Source organism: Syngnathus scovelli, chromosome 20, assembly GCF_024217435.2.
Source record: "Syngnathus scovelli strain Florida chromosome 20, RoL_Ssco_1.2, whole genome shotgun sequence".
In the NCBI taxonomy this organism is placed as follows: Eukaryota; Metazoa; Chordata; class Actinopteri; order Syngnathiformes; family Syngnathidae; genus Syngnathus; species Syngnathus scovelli.
In genome coordinates, this window is record NC_090866.1 from 7,000,581 (window position 1) to 7,023,683 (window position 23,103).

At 37.5% G+C, this 23,103-nt stretch overlaps 4 protein-coding genes across 8 annotated transcripts; 1 reads left to right on the forward strand and 3 right to left on the reverse strand.

Moving 5' to 3' along the window:
- Positions 1 to 230: 230 nt before the first annotated feature.
- Positions 231 to 7,318, reverse strand: LOC125990576 (endoribonuclease ZC3H12A). The gene is made up of 6 exons (XM_049757899.2): positions 7,163 to 7,318; positions 6,021 to 6,393; positions 3,825 to 3,964; positions 2,795 to 3,029; positions 2,609 to 2,715; positions 231 to 2,367 (listed from the first exon to the last, which is right to left on the reverse strand). Exons 2-6 carry the CDS (start codon positions 6,305 to 6,307, stop codon positions 1,547 to 1,549), a joined length of 1,590 nt encoding a protein of 529 aa, XP_049613856.1. The 5' UTR covers positions 6,308 to 6,393; positions 7,163 to 7,318; the 3' UTR covers positions 231 to 1,546.
- A 2,305-nt stretch (positions 7,319 to 9,623) lies between these two features.
- ppil4 (peptidylprolyl isomerase (cyclophilin)-like 4) lies at positions 9,624 to 13,983 on the reverse strand. Of its 2 annotated transcripts, XR_007489016.2 has the most exons (14): positions 13,847 to 13,983; positions 13,511 to 13,578; positions 13,325 to 13,389; positions 13,124 to 13,241; positions 12,914 to 13,056; positions 12,743 to 12,839; positions 12,530 to 12,646; positions 12,330 to 12,454; positions 12,199 to 12,265; positions 11,705 to 11,816; positions 11,530 to 11,626; positions 11,318 to 11,447; positions 10,314 to 10,480; positions 9,994 to 10,143 (listed from the first exon to the last, which is right to left on the reverse strand). XR_007489016.2 is itself a non-coding variant. In XM_049757907.2 (13 exons), exons 1-13 carry the CDS (start codon positions 13,914 to 13,916, stop codon positions 9,955 to 9,957), a joined length of 1,398 nt encoding a protein of 465 aa, XP_049613864.1. In that variant the 5' UTR covers positions 13,917 to 13,983; the 3' UTR covers positions 9,624 to 9,954. The 2 variants fall into 2 exon arrangements, 1 of the variants encoding a protein (XP_049613864.1); XM_049757907.2 differs by lacking the exon at positions 10,314 to 10,480 and having other exon boundaries at positions 9,624 to 10,143.
- ginm1 (glycoprotein integral membrane 1) lies at positions 13,957 to 17,276 on the forward strand. Its single transcript, XM_049757910.2, has 8 exons — positions 13,957 to 14,104; positions 14,422 to 14,487; positions 14,558 to 14,654; positions 14,836 to 14,990; positions 15,064 to 15,223; positions 15,290 to 15,510; positions 15,675 to 15,838; positions 15,950 to 17,276. The coding sequence occupies exons 1-8, from the start codon at positions 14,030 to 14,032 to the stop codon at positions 16,050 to 16,052; spliced, it is 1,041 nt and encodes a 346-aa protein (XP_049613867.1). The 5' UTR covers positions 13,957 to 14,029; the 3' UTR covers positions 16,053 to 17,276.
- katna1 (katanin p60 (ATPase containing) subunit A 1) lies at positions 15,508 to 23,067 on the reverse strand. 4 transcript variants are annotated; one of them, XM_049757904.2, is made up of 12 exons: positions 22,734 to 23,067; positions 21,756 to 21,921; positions 21,548 to 21,681; positions 21,265 to 21,460; positions 20,772 to 20,887; positions 20,462 to 20,567; positions 20,235 to 20,393; positions 19,626 to 19,752; positions 19,369 to 19,503; positions 18,521 to 18,647; positions 17,850 to 18,051; positions 15,508 to 15,889 (listed from the first exon to the last, which is right to left on the reverse strand). In XM_049757904.2, exons 2-11 carry the CDS (start codon positions 21,915 to 21,917, stop codon positions 17,853 to 17,855), a joined length of 1,461 nt encoding a protein of 486 aa, XP_049613861.1. In that variant the 5' UTR covers positions 21,918 to 21,921; positions 22,734 to 23,067; the 3' UTR covers positions 15,508 to 15,889; positions 17,850 to 17,852. The 4 variants fall into 4 exon arrangements, with proteins under 4 accessions (XP_049613861.1, XP_049613862.1, XP_049613860.1 ...); XM_049757905.2 differs by lacking the exon at positions 15,508 to 15,889 and adding an exon at positions 16,621 to 17,414; XM_049757903.2 differs by lacking the exon at positions 15,508 to 15,889 and having other exon boundaries at positions 17,715 to 18,051.
- Positions 23,068 to 23,103: the final 36 nt, after the last annotated feature.

The window sequence follows — 23,103 nt, forward strand, 5'->3', positions numbered from 1 at the left end:
TCATGACTTTCAGAATTATTTGGTACACAGTGTAGCTGGGCTTTTCCCCAGTCATATTTATAGAAACAAACTTGTGTAACAAACCACATTCCGATCAATTTAATTCAGCCAAAACCTGTTTTGTAATTAGTGACAATCAATTTGCTGTCTGGCAGAATAATGTTAAAAGGAAATATGTAACTTCAGTCTACGTTTTGCGTTGTAGTTGAAAAGAACTGAACAAAAATGACTGATTTAAATGCTTGTATTTATTTTAAACAACAACATGATACCGATACAGTAATATAGCCTTCCTCACTTTGAGGCAACATGAGAAAACAACACTTGCTGCTTCAATTTAAAATGGCTGTGCTACAGTAAGTAGCGTGTCCTGGACACAGTGCATTGCACATTTACACTTTTTAAAAAGCAAAGAAGTATGATTATTATTTTTTTCTGAATGATACCAAAAATAAGAGCATATGTGAGCAATGCGAAAGAACATTTGAGCGTTTATTCATTATCCAGATTGAGATCCATGTAACAGTACACTCTTGGGTCTTCACTAGTAAGACAATTGAGCAAATTGATATAATGATTGCCATACTATTTTAACCTATTTAACTATTTATTTTTATTTTTTTATTATTGATCTTATTTTTTTATTTTTAACTATTTATTTTAATTGTCTCTTTGCATACCATAATTGTTCAAAAAATGCTTCAGGTTTTATTAGTTTTAAGATTTTTTTTTTTTATCTACATCATTAAAACTGCTGGGTTGAAAATGTAACCGACACAGGAAGTCGGGTCAATTTGACCCAGCTTTGAGTTTTGCAAAAAACCAACCCAACAAATTGTTGCTTTAACTTCCATGGTCAAAAACAACCCAACAAATTGTTGCTTTAACTTCCATGGTCAAATTGAGCCAACTTCCCTAACCCAAATTGGGTTATTAAGTATATTGTAAACTATAATTCGAAAACTACATACATCAGTACCCAAAATAAATAAATAAATAAAATAAACCTCAAAAGCTTATGCATGATATTAATTGACAAAGAGAAGAACGAAGGTTTTTGCTACGACTGCAACTAGTTTTAGTTAATTTTATAAATGTAAGCTGTAGCCCATTCACTGCCATTGACGGCTATAGACGTAAAACATTGATTTCAACTGGGCTGGCAGTGAATGAGTAAAAGCAATTTCGTTTTTATGCTGTTTCTATTAATTTTGGTTTAAGTCGTTTTATTGTTTTGTATTCATGATAATTACCATGGACCCAACTACTGCAGTACTAAGCATACTAATACATGGATATAGAAAATATCAAAGGCTCAAATGGCATTCCCAGTTTGTTTTAAGCGATAAGTTACTTTTTACATGATAATAAAAAATTCACTTCTTTACAAACATTACCTGTTCGTTAATAAAGGTTTTGTCATAGCGACAGTCTGACCCTGAAATGGGTTGAGTAGATTTCCATTGTTTCCTACGAGAAAACTGATTTGAATTTCAAACAAATGTGAGATTTTTTTTTTTTTTCATAACAAAATTTGCTTCTGAAATCAGAGAGCAAGACGGCTGCTCCTGTAGCTCTGGATCAGGGAGCTCAGTTCGGACACCTCTGACACATGCGGGTAGGCGTTCATGACTCCGTCAACTGCGTCCTGGGGATAGAGCGTGCTCAGCTTATTCCTCATCTCGTTGCGCAACTCGCTGGATTGGCGACCGAGGCCCCACGCGTCTTTCGGCAGGCTTTGGCTTTGCCTGTGCGGGAATTGCCTGAAGTAGTGATTCTCCGAAAACCCTAAAGCACCCTCCTGCTGATGTAAGGGCACAGCCGGACATGATGCCCACAGTGGGGGGTAGGCGCTTGGGGGCACCTCTGCCTGATAGTGACCACAATGGGTACATGCAGACATCTCGCAGTTATTATGAGGAACATAGAAAGATCCTGCAAACTGTCGCTTGGTGCCACTGTGTGACCCCGAGAGGGAATAGTCGTCGTGGCTCAGGCTGCAGCTGCCCACCCCGCTGCTGTTGCTGTACGGGGTTCTGCTCATGTTGGGGGGACCATCCATGATGTAGAGTTTGGACATCCAGCTGTCCAATGAGCCAAAAGCCTCATCCGCTTCTGCGCTCGACCAGGCCGGAAGCTTTGGTGGACCCCATGGGCTGCTGCCGTCTTTGTGATAGTGGTCAATGTTCAGAAGCTCGTCGGTGTTGGTGGAAGGTTTGTATGTGCGAGTAAGTGTGTCTTGCGAGGTTGGCTTGTAGCTTGATGTCTTCGCTCGGTCTCTGAGCTCATCAGCTACAGACAGCTGTGATTGGTTGGTCCTCTCTGGATGGTAGAACTTGCACTTCACACCGTATGTACACTTTTTCCCTGAAAAGAAAGAATTCATGTTAGCCCTGAGTGTGACATTTGAAAAGTATGAAAAGTTTTATTTATTTAAGTACAAAACCTTTGACCCTAATCTACCTCCATAATATTGTAATGATTATTTTTATTAATATCTTATTTTGTTAATTTCCCTCAATAACAATAATTGACATGGTGGGGGAAAAAATTTTACTGTGTTCCAAAGTAAATATTTTCAAATGTATAGAATATTTAATCAACCAACCATAAGGGCAGTGTTGAAGTTTGTTGTCTACATTTTTGGGCTTCTTTCGTAGAAAATCATCAATGGTGGGACCGTTTCTACCCAAAGGATCATCTGGAGGCATAAACCTGTAGAAGTGCAAAAGAATTGTTAATATCTGACAGATTCACTTGACAATGTTGTATGAGAAAAAAGTATTTGTCTTACTTGTCATTAGCAAAAGTGTACATCAGCAGCCTCTCCTCAATGAATTTTTTCCATTGTGGATTCTCCATCTGAAGGTCACGGTAGTTGTCGTTGGACACGATGATGCCGTCTATGTCGTAAGCCAGCCTCACAATGTAGCGATCATCATAGCACACCACCCTCTTGCCGTTAACGCAACGGGATGGCGTGTACACTAAGATCTTCCTCCTCTCTAGCTCGTGGAGGATGTGTTGATCTGTCAAGCACAGAAAAGCCGAAAATCATATTTCTATGGGATTTTTTTCAACAGGGAGAAATGTCAAAAATATTATTTCCTACGTCCTTTCTCTCGATTTTTTAAGAAAACAAATATTGAATAATCACCCCCCCAAAAAAATTAATAGAATGAATAGATCAAATAAAATAGATAATACATAGAATGTCCCTCTGTGTTAAGAAAGCAGGTGCCTATTTTTAGCGCCATTTTTTTCCCTCAATTAGACGAGGCACCCTGTAATTAAATAATGACATCTATGAAAGGAGAGGCAAAACCACAAATACACAACACCAAATACCAACACAATCCACCGCTTTACATCCAAATTTAGTCAATTCACATTTCACAACTTAATACAACTGAGCACTCCATGTCTTATTTATTAATTAATTTATTAATTTATTAATTTATTAATTTATTAATTTATTTATCCATTTCTTTCTTTCTTTCTTTCTTTCTTTCTTTCTTTCTTTCTTTCTTTCTTTATTTATTTTAAAATTAATTATTTTATTTATTTATCTGCAAATTATTGACCAATATAAAGTGTTGACAATTTAACAAATTTTTAACGGGGTGCTTCTTGAAAAGTGCTGGTTTTGGAGATACTGCCAAACAGTGATCAAATGTTTGATAAAATGATTCTGCTGTTAATGTGGGGAATCACGCGAGCGAAGTTTGTTGTGACTTCCCAGGTGGGTGCAGTCATGCTTGAAAATTCTTCCTTTTAAAACCGGCTGTGTCATGTTGCAATGACACAGCATGTCATGTGATTACCTGTAATAGGGGCCTCGGGCCGCGGCTGCTCCTTCCTCCACATGGGAATGAACACAGTGATGTCCCGCAGTCCCTTTTCCCAAAACCAGTTCACTGCCATCTGGAGGCCCTGACATGAGAACACCTTCTTGTCTCCATGGCTACACACACACACATGCATACAGAAGTCAACAAAAAGTGTCCAGCTGACCATGTTACAAATAAACTTCCTCTTTTTATAAAGAAGTAGGCAGCTCAACAGTGACACTTCTGCAAAATACTTGTAAATAAATACTGCTGATAACACTGCAGCATTCCTCATATAGTCAATGTAGTTTAATGTGCAGCCAAAGGGAACGATGTGAAAAATATTTAAATGTTTTTTTTTTACAAAAATGATCATGTATCGTAAAGGTCAGATACGGCCCGTCACATCATTTGAAGACAAATTGAGTATCAAATTTGTGGCTCAGTGGCCTAGTGGTAGAGTGTCTGCCCTGAGACCAGAAGGTGGTGGGTTTAAACCCCGGCTGGGTCATACCAAAGACTATAAACATGGGACCCATTCCCTTTCTTCTTGGCACTCAGCATTAAGGGTTGGAATTGGGGGTTAGATCACTAAATGATTCCCGGGCGTGGCACCGCTACTGCTCCCTTCGGTGATGGGTTAAATGCACCCAGTTGTGTGTGTGACAATCATTGGGACTTTAACATTTTTAACTAGAATTGCAAATTTTCGTCACTTTTAATATCTTATTTTTTTAAATATTTGACCAGTTTTTACTCGTCGGATTTAAAAACGAGTTATTTGTCAGTTTGTTTTGTAGCTTTTACTGTATGAGGCAGGGGTGTCGCACTCCAGTCGTCGGGGGCCGCGTTCCAACATGTTTTCCAAGATGCCCTCGTTAAGTGCACCTGTGTGAAAAGTTAGGCTCCGAAAGACCGTGAAAATGAACCGATCTTTTCACTCAGGTGTGTTTAACGAGGGTAACTTGGAAAACATATTGGAACGCGGCCCCCGAGGACTGGAGTTCGACACCCCTGGAAGCTAGGGTTTCAAAGAACTCATCTGATTTGAAAATGAGTTATTTGTCAGTTTATTTTGTAGCTTTTACTGTATATAATATGAGGTGCTCATACATTTATTTGGGTTGAGTCATTGAAGCTATGACTACAATGTGGCCCGCCCCAAAAGAATTTGTTTGACACCCCTGATGTATAGGCTGTTTTTACAATTTTTTTTTTTACCATTTAAGATCATCATTTATAATGAGGCTTTATTTTTAATGTTTATGTATAGTAAGGGTTTTATGTTTGATTTTTAAATGACCCTATACAGTAAGGCCTTTTTTTAAAGTACTTCTAACTTTCGAAATGCTTTCAATTGAATTCGTTCCTCCTTATCATAAATGAGTCAGGTAAGCTTAAAGGTGTGACTGAGAACAATTTAGCCCTTCTTACCCAACAACTTCCTTGTGGGCTTATGTTGATCAAACAGACACAATTGTTACAAGCGTTGTGTGACATGTTTACCAGTCAGATGTTGGAATGTCAGCAACTTCAAAGTGACACTTTGCCCTATGAAGGTGCTTGAAAAAAAAAGAGAAACGAACAACCCGTTTTCACTTCCTGCTAGTTTGAAGAGGAAGTGAGGTTGGATATATGAACTGAAACAACAAACTAAAAAGTAGCGACTGAAATATATATATATATATAAATATATATAAAAAGATATTTTTATATTTTATTTTATTTTATTATTTTTTTATATGTAAATATATATATATTTTTTTTAAATATATATTTATATATTTTTTTGTTTTATATATATATGTATGTATGTAAAATAAAATAAATATACATATATTATAAATATATAAATATATATAAAAAAATATTTTTTTATATTTTATATATATACACCGTATATATTTAGTATATGTATATATACATATATAAAATAAAATAAAAATAAAATATATATATAAAATTAAATATAAAATATATATATTAAAAAAAAATATATACATATATATATATATATATATATATATATATATATGTATATATATATATAAAAAAAAAAAAAAAAAAAAATGTAAAAAAAAAAAAATAAAAAAAAAAAATATATATATATATATATATATATATATATATATTTTTTTTTTTTTTAATTTTTATATATATATATATATATATATATAGTTGCTGACTCACCTCATGGCAACATTGCTTCCATCAACAACTACTGGTCTGAAGGCAAAAGCACTTTCTTTGTCTGGTAGTGGTTTGGTGGGTGAGGGGTTGCAACCTCTTGACACCAGTTTGGGGCTGCTTGGGATGCTTTTGTCACTGCGAATGTGGCAAGTCTTGATTAGCTCTTCTAGAATGTCGTTCGTCTGGGCGTCATGATGGAGACTCTTCAGCACCCTGTCAATGTCCTCGCGGGAGTAACCCAGTTTGAGAAAACGCTCCACTTTGGCGTGCTGCTTTCGGTGATCCATGGCACAGTTCAAGGAGGTGTTGAAATCTTCTTAGACTGCTGGAACCCTTCTACGCATACTTGATCTGCATCTCCATGGCGATCGGCCTATGTTTTGAAACAGTTGAAAGTGAATAGAGGAAGTTTCTGTCTCATGACACTAACTGTGACAGACATCAGAGGAAGTTTTGCAGACTGACTCGTGAAAAGATGGAACTGATACAGGTGTGGAGCGAACATTGAGATTCTTGAGATTCTTCTCTCAAGTCATTCAAGGTGCTTTGATTTGCATTTCTGATAAAAAAAACAAAAAAAAAAAACAAACACATTCCTCTAAGTGGATACTGAGAGCCTGGCATCAGCCAGAAATAAATATTGCATTAACAGTGCAATTAACAAAATTCAGATTCCAAACCCGACCTTAAAAAATAGTTAAGTAAAACAACCAGTCACATTCAGCAGTATGTTGAGCATTCACTGATGTTATGTGCAGATTTTGTACTGGTATGAGGTCGTTGGCTGGTATTTGTGTAAAAACAACACATGCAGTCATGAGGACGAAACTTAATCTAAACACAAACAGAAAAACAACTCCCTGTTCTTGTCTTCCAAACAAAACATTGCCATCAACATCTCAGGTGTTATTCTTTGTGTTATTTCATATATCAAGAAGCATTTTTAACTTTTTTTTTCCCCCTAAACAAATCCAGACATTCTATGAAAAAGTCCAGACCCAGTCAGAATTGAACTCAAATTCCTTTTCTAAGTCATCGTCAGCTGTAAACAACACATAACCCAAACTCAGAACAATGACAAGTCCTGAAGTTTCACTTAATTCCATTGAACATTTTAAAGTGGATTCTTGTGAAGTACTTACGTATGAAGACATAAGCCGGATCACAGAGTTGATTTGGAGCGTCTCTATGGTTTGCTGTGCTTCAGTGCTCTGAGCAACGCAGCTGTCATTGTGAGCAACTCTTATTACTCATAGAAGGAAGTAGCTGCTGAGAGCAGGAGAAGAAAAAAAAAAAAAAAAGTAAATTTGCACTCATTTCCTTGTCCGGACTTGCAGCCTGAGGGGTTTATTTTCCTTTTGAGCTCTTCCTGGTGAGGGTGCGATCAATGTTTGCTAAAAAGTTGTTCATATGTTAGTATCTGGAAAAAAAAGCTTGGATTCACCTACTTTGTCTTTCAAAATGAAACCATAACAAAACAGTCAGAGTCACTGGAGATTCCCATTACAAAATACTTCTTTTTTTCTTTCTTTTTTTAAAATTAATCGGTTTCATAAATCACCCCAATAAAAATGCCTAATTTTAGTGACCAAGTAAACATGGCAAAGCTGATAAAAAATTTTTTTATGGTCATGTTTGTGACGTTTGCCATGGCTACTTGTTGCTAGGTAGACCCTATGAACCCTGTCACCCCCCCCAAACCACACCCTCCAGGATTTTTAACCTTGGGGCAGAAGATGATGAGCCCCAAGACAGTGAGTCTGTGATAAAGTTTATAATTGAATCATGACATTACATACACATGTTGGAAAGGAAGAAAAGCTGTTTGATTGTGCCTCAATCATTTTTTTAATTATCTACTCTAATTATCATATACGTAGCTGGCACCTTATAAAAATGTTTTGACTAACTTTCCCAAGACTGTTTAACAAGCTTGTCAAGTGGGGAAGTTTAATGAACTGAGAAGTGCTCAGACTGGAGTTGTAGGTTGTTTCCTTTTATTTATATAATATCTAGTTATGGTGTGATTGTTGAAAAGTAGAAACGAACTCTGGACAAAGTTTATCAGACTTATAAAAAAAACAGGGAAGTAATTTAGTCACAAAGAAAGTGCAATTTAACTCTTATCTAACCAGGATGTCAACATTTTTCAAAGACTGTTGAAATGATTCAGGCTAATAAAGTGTTTGTATCAAATTGACACGTCATGGTGACAAAATAGTTGTAGCTTCTAAAATTTCTTATAGTTATAACATTAAATATTTAAAATGGTGTATGGAAGAAACGTAGCCTTGGCGGCATTCATAAAGTACACACATCCACTTTTGTAAAAAAAAAAAAAAAAATTAGAGAAGTTTGGAAGGTACCTGAATGATTATTTCCTCAAAAATGTTGAAATAAAAAAAATACTTGTAATTTTCACTGTCAAAAATAACTTATGTATTGTGGTCTTTTGTAACATAACTTGTTTTTATCCATGTGAAGGGGCTGCCATCACTTAATCTCATTTTTTAAAAGTTTACTATAAATAAAATTACAAACATTTTTGAATAAAAATAAACAAAACATTGTTAAACAAATACTTTAGTGTCAATAAAAAATATTATTGTTATAATGGTGAGGCAATCATTGGAATTCATCTTTTAAAATTATTGATTTAAAAAAATGTAATTAAATATATTTCTTCATTGATTGGATGGGAGCTATCACATTATTTTAATGTCGCTTCTATATTTGAGACTAAAAGATGCAGTCAGGGATCTTTACATTATTGTCCGACATGAATCATCTGAACTTTAAACCGGTAGTCTGTAAATGCTTTCCACTATGAACACATCAAAACCACCCAACCCAAAAAGTCACTCAATGAAAAGATGATTCATTCAAAATTACAAACACCAAGCAAATAAATATTTGAACCTGACGATGAGGTCGGCGTGCTTGCCACTATAATGTGCTGATTGATGAAACAATTGGATTATATGAACAAGGTTGCACTGCCCTGGAAAAAAAAAAAACAATTAGTGGAATGAAACTAAAGAATAATCAGTGTACGAGTTCAGCAATTATTATATTATCTCTTACTCAACTCCAATTAGTGTGGTGAAAGAAAAACAGAAAGGTGATGAAAAGGTTTACTTTCACTTGTAAAGGACAGTTCCGGAAAAAAGATTTAGGCAATTTTACAAAATATTTCAAGAATTTGATTCAATTCACATAAACATCGAAATGGGTGGGGTAACTATCATACTATGGCCTGATTGGTTGGATCCAATTGAAGGTGAACAAATGGCCTGGCAGACCACCTGGAATATGTCAAATTACCAATCTAGTCTTGTTTAAATTGCATTCTTTTTTTTCTTCCAGTTCCTCATGCAATCCCTGCAGGCTGAATGACAGTTAAAGTTGATCTGGTGAAGGATCTTTAATCCCCATAATATGCATTTAAGGTTTGTTTGTGTTTGTACCATTTAATCTAGTTAGCGCAATACAATGCAAGTGTGACGATAGTGGAATCTTGCGAGCGGAGAGCTAAGCATATCGTGAGAAGCAAGTTGACGTAGTAGGAAAAATGTTCCATACCTAATAAAGATGTGACATCTGTTGTGTCGTCAATGACAAAATAGTTTAATAACATGATGCAGTCGCATTAAGGTGATCTTGGTCTTTAACAAGTGTCCGTAAAGGGACCAAATTATATTGACAAAAACTTTTCTTTGACGTTCTGTGTCACAATCAGATAATTCATCCACACTATCTAGATTTAAGCAATGAGACACACACAATGGAAAAGTGTCTCAATACTTTTGTCCAAGTAGGTGAATGCACAAACAGCACCTGGTTTGAAAATGAATGGCGAGTGTTTTAATTAAAACACAGACGAGGAAGTGGAACATAGTTTTTGCAGTTTCATAATGAGAACAGAGGAAGCCTTTCATCTGTATCTGCTTCTGTCTTTGTCCTTGGACCTCCTGGGCGATCGACTACGACTCCTTCGACTCCTATCCCGTCCATCTTTCACGGGTTTGTCCCAGGACCTGTCATGCCTCCGGTCTCGGTCTCTGGAGCGGGAACGTGAGCGATGCCGGTCCAATTTCCTGTCACGCCGGCCGTCCTCGTCGTCCTGGAGGAATACGATAAGATATAAGCAGAAGGAAACTTTAAAGTTGAACTGTTTACATACAAGTCTGGTTTCAATTGGTTTAATGCAATAGCTTGGCTTGTTTTCAGGTGATGTCAACATCAATGAGTTTTCGTGAGTTAAAAGGAACCAGTTAGACCAAATTTACTCACCCTTAAGGCTGAATATCATGTAATCTTACATGAAGGAACAGGGAAGTGCATGAAGATAAAGTACTGTTCCTACCCAGACAAGGTTTTGTGTTTGCATGACTGGGCAGGAGTCAAACGTCTGCTTACAGCTTCAATAAAGCCGAGATAATCAGGAATACAATCTTGATCTAAATAATAGATGCAACCATTAGGGGGTGCGGCAGAAAAAGAAAAGAAAAAAAAAACATCGATATTGTAATCAATCATTTTTGTGGCTCATGCAGTGAGCATCAAATATCAACATTGCTGCTGTCTACTGAAATGCAAACTTTTCAATGCATGGTTTGACTTAAATGTTTATTGAAGTAATTTTGCTAATATCTATTTGATGTATGTAGATTAAACTTGGATGGATAAATTGACCTATGAATTATGCTCATTTCAATATCAAATATCAATATTATACTTTTCATTATACTGAGGGCACATTGAAATATTGCAAAGGTGCTAAACTAAACGTCCGCAGAATCAGCACACCATGAGCAGGTCGTAAAAACGAAGCCTCAAGGAAGCAGGAAATAAATTTGCGCATGTCTAACAAGTTTGACTATCTATTAAAAATAGAGAAGAAAGAAAAAATTAAAGTTTCATAACAGAAGAAGGGCAGGTCTGCTGACTTGGAGGTTTTATAACCTTGAAAAAAATAAAAATATATTTTACAACACATGGATAAAATTGCTGGTTGGCGTGTTTAAAGGAGAGAAAAAAAAGTGTTAAGGAAAAAAAAGTGTTGAATTATCGCAAATTAAACCTTGTGTTAATAATGAAATTCACTTTAAAAAAATAAATGCACCCATAACTTAATATTTTGATAATTTTGGACAGGCTAGTCTGTACTTTTTCTGTGTTGTAATTTCACAACAGCACTCTAGAGAACAAACTATTTGTATAGAAAGTTGAAACAAAGTCAATTTTCCATATTTCCCCTTTGATGGAGGCTTACCAATATTTGTTTTACACAGTACCTTGTGTTTTTTGGACTTCTTGCTTTCTTCAGCATCTGAATGATGATGATGATGACGTCTCTTCTCTTTGTGTTTTTTCTCTCCGGGCGTCTCGTCCTCCTCCTCCTCCAACAGCAGGTCATATCGGGAACTTTTGGAGGGGTTAGGGAAAGTTTAAAGGTAAATCACTTCGGAGCAAAATAAAACATCCGCGGGTCAACATGAGAGGATACTCTTGTTTGGGCTTCACTTGATCTTTCAGAGTCAGTTTGGATCGCTTCTCCAAGTCATTCTCATAAGCCTTGAAGTCTTCTTTGGTGTACTTGCCACCTACAACACATCATGAGGAGGATGTTTACTCAGGACAAAACATTTGAAATTATATACGTGTCACGTGGCGAAGAGTACCTTTCCCTTTCCATTTAATCTTTGACACAGACTGGCTGAAATCGACATGAATGCGCCGGTCGTCTATGAGCACGTTATCCATTTTGAAGTAGGCTTTCTCGCAGTCTTCTTGCTGTCAGGACAAAAAAATAAAATAACGAAAATTCGAAGATAGCATTATAAGGCACTACTCTAAAAGTAACAAAGAAGTAATAAAATATTTGCTCAGTGGCTTTTTACTTTTTAGGGAGAACACTGCACTCAAACCTGTTAAACATGCTAAAAAAATTATCAGAATAATCCAAATGTAAATTAATGAATTGATTTTTTTTTTTTTTTTTTTTAAACAGCTCTGACCCATTTTCCTTATTTGAGTCTGTTTAGTACTTCCAGCAGTTGTCACCAGCGTGCCCCCAGGCTGTTTTAAAAATAGCTCATCAGTGGTGGGACATTGTGATTTCCTAGGAACGTTGTAGAAATGATCATTTAAAAACAGATTTATGATTCAATCTCACCTTTTCAAATTCGATGAAAGCATAGCATAGGGAATCTCCACTCTTCCAGTCACGAATGATTTCACAACTGTACAGATCAGAACCAAAGTGAGCAACATCCATACATCCATATGAAAAGAAACTTGGTTTACCTTTTAATTTGGCCAAAGCGAGAAAAGATGATTTCCAGGTCCTCATCTGTGGTCACTGGGTTGAGTTTGCAAACAAACAGCACATTCTCTGGAGGCTTCACGTCAGCATCTGGAAGGTCACCCACCTGGAGGGATGGCACACAGACGCTCAGCACAAGCACGCAGATGCATCTTGAGAAACTTCTTGAGGCTTCTCCTACCATCTCCAGCAAGATGGCTCGGGTTTTGGCTTCTTTCTCCTGAAGTCTCTCCTCCACTTCTTCAGCTGCTTTCCCATCTACATCGTCTATCACTTCATCGGCGCCAATTCGACCACTCTTCGCCCCACAAAAAATAAACATATTAGTTGGTAGTTGGGTGTGCTTCCCTCAAACCTATTCGCCTATTGACCAATATAAAAATCCTGCACTCACATCTAGCTGCTCTCTGGTGGGATCAGGAGACCTATCAGGCACCGGGAGATCAGCGGGATCATCAAAAGGATCATCAAGGATGACAGTGTGGTTGATTCTATTGTAACATGATATAAAGAAAATTGTTGGATCAAATATGAACAAATGGCCATTAAGATTATTTGAACTCACCTGATGTCCTGAAATGGAACAAAGTCAGCGTCAACAAAACTCTCATTGATTTTAGCCACAATGTCCAGTCCCTCTGACACTTCTCCAAACACGGTATGCACGCCATCCAGGTAATCCAGGTTTTCGCCAGTGGTAATAAGGAACTGTAAAAATATAAATACTGTTAATGCTGTTTTAGAATTGATCTCAGATGAAAGTTCTATAACTCACCTGAGAACCATGCTGGTCACTTCCATTGTTTACCATAGACACTGTCCCTGTTTTTCTGTGTTTAATACGTGGTGTTTTCTCCGAGTCGAAAAAACGGGCCTGGTCCCCGTACAGTTTGCTAGTGACACACAAAAGGAGGACGCTGATGCTGTCAACATGCCTTGTTGAAGAAAGGCTGCAATAGAGATTAAGATGACCCACCAGTAGATTGACTCTCCACCCCGACCCGTCCCAGTTGGGTCCCCAGTTTGAATGATGAAGTCTCTCTGCAATGTTAAATAAATAAATAGATAGATAGATAGATAGATAGATAGATAGATAGATAGATAGATAGATAGATAGATAGATCACGTTCTGCATTTTGAGTGTGCAACAATCTTCCGTTACCTGTACATTGTGGACAAGACAGTAGTTGTAGTACTTTATCTTGCATAATTTCAGAAAGTTGAGGCATGCTGTAAAGAAAACATACAATTTGGTTGTTCATTACATTTCTAAAATGTTTTCACATTCCACGTTTTTTTGTTAAGTCTGAAGACATCGATGATTTGTTGACTTGACGTCTAGTAGCTGAGTAACTAAGTAGCGAGTAAGCTAACAGCTAAAGCCTGCAGATAGTTCTTCTTGAATCTATTAAAGCTTCCGGTTACTATGTTTGGACGAATAATTATCGTATGATCGCCGTAGCTTGGAAAGAGGGATGGTATTTTTCTTTCTTTTTACCTTTCGGCCTTTCTTCAGTGAATAAATCAATCACAATATCGCCGAGCGTCGTTTCAAGAAGGACCGCCATGCCAACATGTGAGATCTCGCGAGAGAAGAAAACGGGATAGCTTTTTTTACGCGCGTGCGCAGTTCTTATTTCCTTGTTAACTTGTGCGTACTGCTAAATTAATCCATGATAAAATGGCAGGGGCAACTCTTTTTGTTATAATTCTATTTTGTGTTATAATAAAGCACACCGAGTCATCTCCAAAGACGGTAAGACCCATATTGGTAAATACTATTGTAGTCATAATGACACCGACGTTCCGGTCAGTTGTGGTAAGACGTAAACGTCATTTGTTTTTGTTTTCACGTGTTCGCACATCCCTTAGTTATAATAACGCTAAACTGTGTGAATGAGAGTTTTTTTTTTTTTTTTAGAAATGGATGGTTAAAGACTCATTTTTAATCTCAATTGTTGGTAGATTGACGTTCGGGAGATATGACGTACGATAAGCGAGTAGAAGTTCTGTTGATACCTCTGGGCTGGTTATATTTCACAATGTTGGTGACTAATATATTGATTAATGTAGGAAAATATCCTGATCAACGTGACAGCAGGGGCATTGGCAGATGCACAAGAATCTAACAACTTGCAGGTACAGTACACCCAGTTCCTGGTTTCCCCAACAATTGCCAATCCTACAAAATTGTTATTTGTTTTTTCAGATTACTTTAAACATATCGGTTGGCGAGGAGGTATCGGTAAATGATGTTCCTGTTCAGTTATCGGGGGTGACTAGATTCAACTGTCAAGCACTTCTCTGTAAGTTAACGCCAAAATATTTTTTCTATACTGTGGCAAACTATGGCCTCATATCAAAGTGAATGTCAAAGTCAAAGTCAGCTTTATATGTTCTTTGTTGTCATTGTTCACTCTCTTGTTGGAAGTCAGTGAGAGATGAAAGATGTGATTCTTAGGACTATGATTTATTTGCTTTTGTCAGTGAATAGCACCAATGGAAGCAGTGAGTATGAAGGAGGGGACCTGGTATCAACTGTCACCCGGGTTATGGTGACCCAGAACCGACTGTATAGCGACTTGGAAGAGGTGGTGTCTCTGCAAGTGTTTAGTGAAGTCATTGAGTTGGAGGGCAAACAGGTACATATGATTATATCAGGTGACACTACAAAGCCAGAAAATATTCCATTACATATGTATTTGTGTTTTCTAGGTTCAGCAGCCTGACATGTGTGAGGTGAAATTATTGATGAGCCCAGATTTTGAGAAGCTGGCTCAGTTTACCAACATTTACCCTATCGGACTCAGTGAGATATTCAAAGTTTCCAGAGACAACGACGTGCTCGTCACAGATCCAACAAACCATGGAAAAGGTATGATGAACACTGCTGGTCACACGTAGTCAATCTTACTAGTAAATGTTTTTTTTTTTCCATCAGATGAGCAAATGATGCTACAGACGACCAGTCAGTACCCTCTAAAACACTCTGGGACGACACAAGAAGAGATTGCAGCGCCGGGAAAACTTCCGGAGACTCCACTTCGCATGGACGCTGACCTCTTTGATAATATTAAATCTGATGACACTGAAGCTGAAGAGCTGGGTCAACAAGACCAGATTTCCACTGAGAGTTCATCACAAGAATTTTTCTCATACTCGGTGCGAAAATACCTTTAATGTGTCTTAAAGTTTTAGCTGTAATTGGTTGGAATTACAATTTTAAGTTATGTAAAAGATTGCTCAGGGAAATAATATTTAAATCCTGATCCATCAATTTACTTGAACTGAATTAAAAGTTTTGTTTTTCTGTTCTGCCTTGTCAGGCCATGTGTCGTTGGGTGGAAGATTTCCGGGAGCGTCTGAGAATCTTCTGCTCCGAGTCACTGCCCCTCTTTTTCTTGGTGATGTGCGTGGTCGTCGTTGGTGTTGTCGGATCAGCGGTCATTGTCAAGATATTGGACTTGGTCTTCCCAACTTGTGAACACAAGTGAGTTTGTTTACCTCACCATGACTTGGTAGATAATCTGCTGTGAACAACCTGTACACATTTAAATATGTTCTCATGATGACTCAACTTTTTTGTGGGGGATTTTCACAGGCGGATTTGTCATCCAAACACATTCACTTTGTTGCCGAATGAAGAGAAGCACACTCTCCTGGAGAACACAGAATTAGAAGAAGAGGATGAGATAAAACATTAAATGAGGACTTTTTTTTTGTCAGTGTTTCTCTGTTTGCTTTTGCATCTTGTGGAGTAAGCGGAAGTCAGATGAGCCGGTTTGGTTGCTGTAAATGAGAAGGTTCTGTTGATGTCTCATCAAATCGTCTTCAAGCCAATAAAGTTGACTTAAGTGTTATCTCCAAGACGTGAGCCATCATACAGAAACTGGTCATATCATTAGGTACATTTTGATGAATCACCTATTCATCTGAGTAGCATTAGTATTAGAACACTTTGGTGCAATGCTTTCCCAAACAACCACCACAATAGATTGTCAAATTAATTTGTCAAATGCAGATTTCCATTGGGAAAAACAGCTGCATGATATAATTGATAGCCCTGGATTGGATCTCATCAGCGTGCTTAATTCTATGGCCAGTGAGTGGATATATATGAAAAATAAATGTTGCACTTATTGAGGTAACTATTTAAATTGGCACATTTCCTGCATGAATGTCAAGTCAGAAAATGCGTTTTTATTTTTTTATTTTACCCCTACATGTGATTGTAATGTCCTTTTCCCAATGCCACACAGTCTATTGTAGTGATGGATGAGTTGGGGGAATGTGTGAGTATTAATTCAAGAGCATGGGCACAATACAATGGTGAAACACTGAAACTTTTTTTTTTTTTTACTTCTGTCTGACTCAAATCAGCATGGATGCTTCTGTCATTAGTCAAGCAGGCTGTGAAGACACACAGGGGAAATCTTTTATAATGCTTTGGAAGTACAAATACTAATAACAAATTATGCTTGAATCTGTGTGTCCATTTTCGCTACTCAGTGCATGATGTACCACATTACAAAGATGCTTGTGTAGTCAATCTAGTGAATGCATTTTACTCTTCTATCTGCAACTTTGGAACTTCAATAGTAACGGCTCAACTTGAATTGGATATGACTTTGATTCTAAATTATTTTGCTAGTTTTTTTTACAGTGCCCCTAGTGGTGTAACACTGTATAGCAGATATATGCTCTGCTGGGTTGCATTGTTTTGTTAGCATTTAATTAATCAATTACAGCATGGCTGCATATGTTTGTCTATAACCCTGTGGATTAAAGGCTTTATTACCATCTACATATCTTTAGCCGCAAATAATGCATCATGTTATGATAGATATGCAGTTTGATTATAAAACAGCTTTGTCTTTTTTTTTTTCATGTACTCGCCAAACACCCTGTATGAAAATAAAATAAAACAATGTTGGATTCAGTTCCTAAAATATATACTTGTGAGTTGTGACAAATGATGCAGTGAAACTTACATTGTACACCGACCACTTAAACTCCTTCCTTGCTGGAAAAATCCCCTCAAAATTCTTTTGAACAAAATGTGAAGCCTGTGCGCACACATTTAAAAAGGAATACTGTATTTAAACATGACACTTTTTTTTTTCTTTATATAATCTATTTTATTCATCGAACGATAGTAAAGAATGGCCATCACTAGAATGTGCAAGGATCACACATCCATATAAAATCAAGTGCAAGTGTCAAGAGCTGGCCTTTTGGTCTGATGTGGTTAGATAATTATATCGTCACACAACTATTCAAGGCATTTGCAAAGGCACAAAAAAATATACAATATGTGGTAAGGTCTGTTGTGTGTGTGTGTGTTGCAAAAAAATAACATCCACATGTCAGTTATTCTTAGCTTTTTAAAAACTACAGATAATCTTCTGAAGATTATTAACAAATTTACAAAATAACAATAAACCAGCTTTCTTCGTCATTGCCAGGCAGATATAGTGAACAACTTGTGCTACAATTTTCACCTTTCAACAGGACCCAAACTCCTCAATCCACTTCTCGTACTTCTCGAGGTCGGCTGCCGACACAGATTTGGAGACTTTCTTCAAGGAGGATTCAAAGTCTTCCATGGTGGTGGGCATGTGCATCTCATCGCGGGGGATGTTGCGGATCTCCTCTGGTGTGAGCCCTTCAATTCGTCGCCTCATGGCCATCAGGGAGGCATCCCTGCAATGTTGCAAAACAATGCTTTTATTCTCAAAAAGCATCTCTCTGAATAAATTAATAGTTAACTGACCAAAAATTGTAAGAGCAGCAGATTTTAGTCAAAGAATATCTTAGATTATAACAACAAAATCCAATTTATTTCATCCACAAACAAAATACTGCACTACATTTCCCTCCAAAAAGTTTGAGTTGCATCACAAACCAGATGTCAAGTTTAATCAATTATTGTTCAAGTTACTGTTTTAAAAAAAAAACAAATTATTGCAAAATCTCAACATTATTAATACCACATGACAAACATTCTGGTCCAGATTTTTAGCAAGGGTCATGGAAGTTGACAAATGATTTGCTTTCGCGGGCCACGTAAAATGATACATAATACCTCTCCTGTGATCAATCAATAGAGATTTTTTTTCCAGTCAAATAAAAATGTGACTGTATCCGCCTGCTTCACAGATTTTAGACCAACCTGCACACATTTGTGATGTCAGCTCCCGAGTAACCTTCCATCTGCTCAGCGATCTTGTCCAAATCCACATCACTGGCCAGCTCCAACTCCTTCAGGTTAATCCGGAGCAGCTCCACCCGTCCTTTTTCTGAGGACACAATGTTGAGGACACAGTTTGTGATCAGTGCCTCTCACAAGTCAGCCACGATAGGCTCCATCTCACCCGGTGATACAGAAAAATGGACAAAGACAGAAAAATATAATCTAGAAAAAGAATGGCTAAACAATGACAATGACAAAACTAAATGTTTTCTTTTTTTAAATATATATGGCAATATATTATTTGGTGACAAAAGGTACCCAAAGACATCCTCAAATAAATCCCTGACTGTGCCCCTAAAGAGTCGTAATTCCATCAGGATTACAGGTCGTTTACCGAGGCTCAGCGGAAAATACAAAGTGTACTAAAGGTTGATTAGAATGACAGAATGATAGGAATGTGGAGCTGAGGAAGCCAATTTGTGTTGAGGAGGCCTGGAGGGATAATCCAGCTATGGCCCCACATTACACAAGTGTAGAGCGTATTGTAGTATTGTTTGATATTCTACTCTTTTGTTATCCAGTATCGTCAGGCACAGGAGAGAAATTAATACGTGGGATCCAGAACCGACCTTCCGACATCTTCATGTTAATTGCTAAATTAATTTTGGGCAATTTTTTTTTCCACTTTGACCTGTTTTTTTAAATAATTATTTTCCCCTCACTAATAACTTTGGTCACATAAATTTAACACTATCTGTTAAACTCAAATATTTTGCTTTCCCCCATTTTCCATGATTTCCAAGCAGATTATTAGAGAGGAAACATACCCGAGGGTAGAGGAATGTAGATCCTCTTCTCCAAACGTCGCCTCAGAGCCTCATCAATGTCCCACGGGAAGTTGGTAGCAGCCAGGACCATCACCATCTTTGATGGGTCATCGCTTTCCGACGCCCCGCCAACGCCTGCACGAAACAAACGCGGCAGAAATATCGTTCCGGCTTCACAATAAAAAGTCGTAATATTTTACAGCCATACAAAAATGAAATCCTGTTAAAACATTTCAAACAGAATCTTATTGACCTACCATCCATCTGCACCAGCAGTTCAGCCTTGACTCTCCGACTGGCCTCGTGTTCCTCAGAGGTACCTCTTCGACTGCACATGGAGTCGATTTCATCGATGAAGATCGTCGTGGGTGCGTAAAAGCGGGCCTACGCAAGGATGATGTCATCATTTCTCTCTAATAGCTGATGATCACTTGGACCAATCAGAAATCCCATCATTGGTTTGCAGCATGAATAGAATAATCCTTGGTTTCAATTTATTCAACCAATTTACAGCCTAATAGTGTTTTTTTTTTTCCACATAAGCTTCGGGTAGCGTGTCTTTCACACATTATGTGGCTCACTGCATGAAATACTTGACGAAAATAGAGTCAAAGTAAAAGCTGTTCTAGTCTCCACGCTCAGAGATCCATGGTCGTCATGGCAACAAAAGCCAGACTTGCCATTGGCCCAGCAGTATATGGGGCAATTTATAGAATACATTCCCTTACTTGCTGGGTAGCATGGATGAAATGCAACGTTTAAAAGCATAAAATTAAATATTAAATAGACATTGAATAACCAAAAAAAAAAAAAAAAAAGGTGAAGTAATCATGCCAGAATTTACTACAATGACACAAATGACTTACCATCTCGAAGAGCAGGCGCACTAACTTCTCAGACTCTCCTCTGTATTTTGAAGTCAGCGTGGATGAGGAGACGTTGAAGAAAGTAGTCCTGCATTCCGTAGCAACTGCTTTCGCTAAGAGTGTTTTCCCCGTGCCGGGAGGTCCAACCATGAGCACTCCCTAAGGTGAGAATTTCACGGATTGCCGTTAGTGACACGTCATTCGCACAATTTGATTGCGTTAAGTACCTTCCACGGTCTCCGTATGCCTTTGAAAAAGGCTGGCATCCACATTGGCAACACAACCGCTTCTTTTAGGAGCTTTTTTGCGTCACCCAGGTCTGCAATGTCGTCCCTTAGAGATACAATCATTCAAAATGTAGCGAAATGTTTTCTTCATTAACCATAATTTATATACTGTGAATGATATGACCACACTTTTGGGTCATATAACATTAAGTAATCTTAAATTATGCTAATCTTGTTCTGGCACATTATGTCCAATACGGTAGATAAAAATGGGTGCTTTAAACCAAAGCAAAAACAAATGGAGACATACCATTTAATGTTTGGATTCTGAGATATGATATCTCTCTCCAGGGCTTCCACGAGGTCTTTGTCATATCCTGTACCATCAAATCTTTTCAATTCTTTTTCCTGGTTGTCTCCTTTGCTCTGGGGATAAAAAAAGGTTTTTATTGAGCCTTAACTGAGAATATTGACTAAATTAAAACTAAATCAATTTATAAATGAGTTTAGAAATATCTCTTGCTACAAATTAGAGGTAGGTTATTATACAGGTGGAAAATCTTAGCAATACAACGTAGACAAAAGCTGGACAAACAAAGCACTTGTCAGGCACAAAGAGAGTTAAACTAAAATAGGACATGTTGAGTCACTGATTTAATCGGCCGAACGATTAATCAGTCGGGCCCTAATAAAAAGAACTGCTCATTTCAAATATTTACACCTGTCTAAGAATATTAAATAAATGACTGGGGAATTGAGTATTTTTCCTAAATAACTTAAGAGAACAACAGCAAATGCGTCACCTTATTTTCCTTTGCTTTGCCAGCACCACCTTCCTTGGCTTCTTTTGTTTTGGCCCTGGGTGCTTTGTGTTTGTCTCCGTTGGCCCCGCGAGACGTCGGCCTCTGTTGGGCCTTCACAACCACGCTGAGACGGTTGTTGGTTGGCTTACTGTCTTTGTAAGGGTTTGCAGGCCGCCTGACGGGACATGGCAAATGTCTACATTAAAAATACAGAAGGAAACTCACAATTTCTTTTAGCTCACGCAAAAAAGAACAGTCTACATCTGCATTGTAGTTTCCTTACCTTGGTTCAACGGGTCTTATGTCAAAATCATCATGTTCAATTGGTTTAACAGGCATGGCGTCCAGTTGAACGCTCTCCAATGTCGACAGGAGGTCTTGAACCTGTCTACTCTCATCATTAACTTGTTGCCACAACTGGAGAAGGAATCCAAATTTATCATTTTACTCATCATAAACGCATCCCAACAAGTTTTACTTTTAATATTTACCTTCTGCCATCTCTGTTGTAGACTAGGGTCGCGTGTGATGTACACATGTTTCTTGATTTGTTCCAGCAAGCCTTGGTAGAGAACGCTAGCTGAGTTGTAGTTTCCCAGCAAAGCATATTCACGGGCCAGCTTCATGTTCTCAAAGATCTCTTGCAAACTCATCGTGCTGTGGAAACACATTTGATCATTTTCAACCGAATAAAAAATGCACAATGTCAGGTACCTATTAATTTATTCATTATAGAGGTTATTGTAGTTTTTTATTGTAGATGTCCAAAAATTCAAACATTGAGGGGAAAGTCTATTTATTTCACGAATCTATCTGAAACTGGTATGTCATATTACTTCACCACAAAGAAAGTAAAATCTGATGTTTACAATCACAATGCAGGATGTGTCAGTAACTAACTACAGTGTCAGAAATAAACATACTGTAAATACTTCTCACTATTTAAATTATTACCCTTGTAAAAGTAAAATTATAAGGTGTCAGTCATCCCCTGTTTATCACACATGCGTGTCACTCAGGTTTTGTGTAGTTTGCTGATGTCAGGTTTCATGTTGCACAAATTGTTAACAGGATCTTAACAGGATATGGATCACTCTCTTTTGTATACTGTACAGTACTAGCTCAAAATAATTGATTATTCGGAGTTTTAATCTTTGGAGTTCATGTACGCTGATATAAATTGCATCGCGTCTTTGTTTTGTAAATGTATGCAATGCGCGTAATATTTGCCTTTAGTGAATGATTAGTGTTTAATGTTTAGACAAATAAACTTTGGGATGCGACATTCGGTAAAACAATAACAAAATAAAACAGATGCTAGCAAAGTGACACACACATGTATTGTTGTAGAATCATATAGCTGCAGTTTAAAGTACTGGAGCCTGTCGCTGATGGTTACAATGCTGTTGGCTGACTTTACACTAAGTTTTTATAACTTGAAATTGAATAAAAGAGCAACGATACTCAACTTTTCGAGTGAGCCCACTTCGAGCTGAGGTAGCGACAGACGTCACGAGTTCCGCTGTAGCAGTTCAAAAAGGATACGACACGAGATAAACACTTTCCTCGGGGCCGGGTTGCGGCGTCCGGTACACGGAAGTGGAAAACAGCGCCCTTTCCTGGAGCTATAAGGGAAGGGGATGGTCTAGTTTGCTGGACATGGTACCACTAAGTGTGGACATACTGAAAGTTTTTATAATTAATAATCAATCCAAACAAGACGCCGACTGTTCTTCTTAACTATAAGTAAATTAAGTTGTAATTTGTGGGGGTTTAAACTTGTCACATTTAACACGTTTTACAGCCGGAACTATGGCTTGAGCATGTGACGTATTTGGA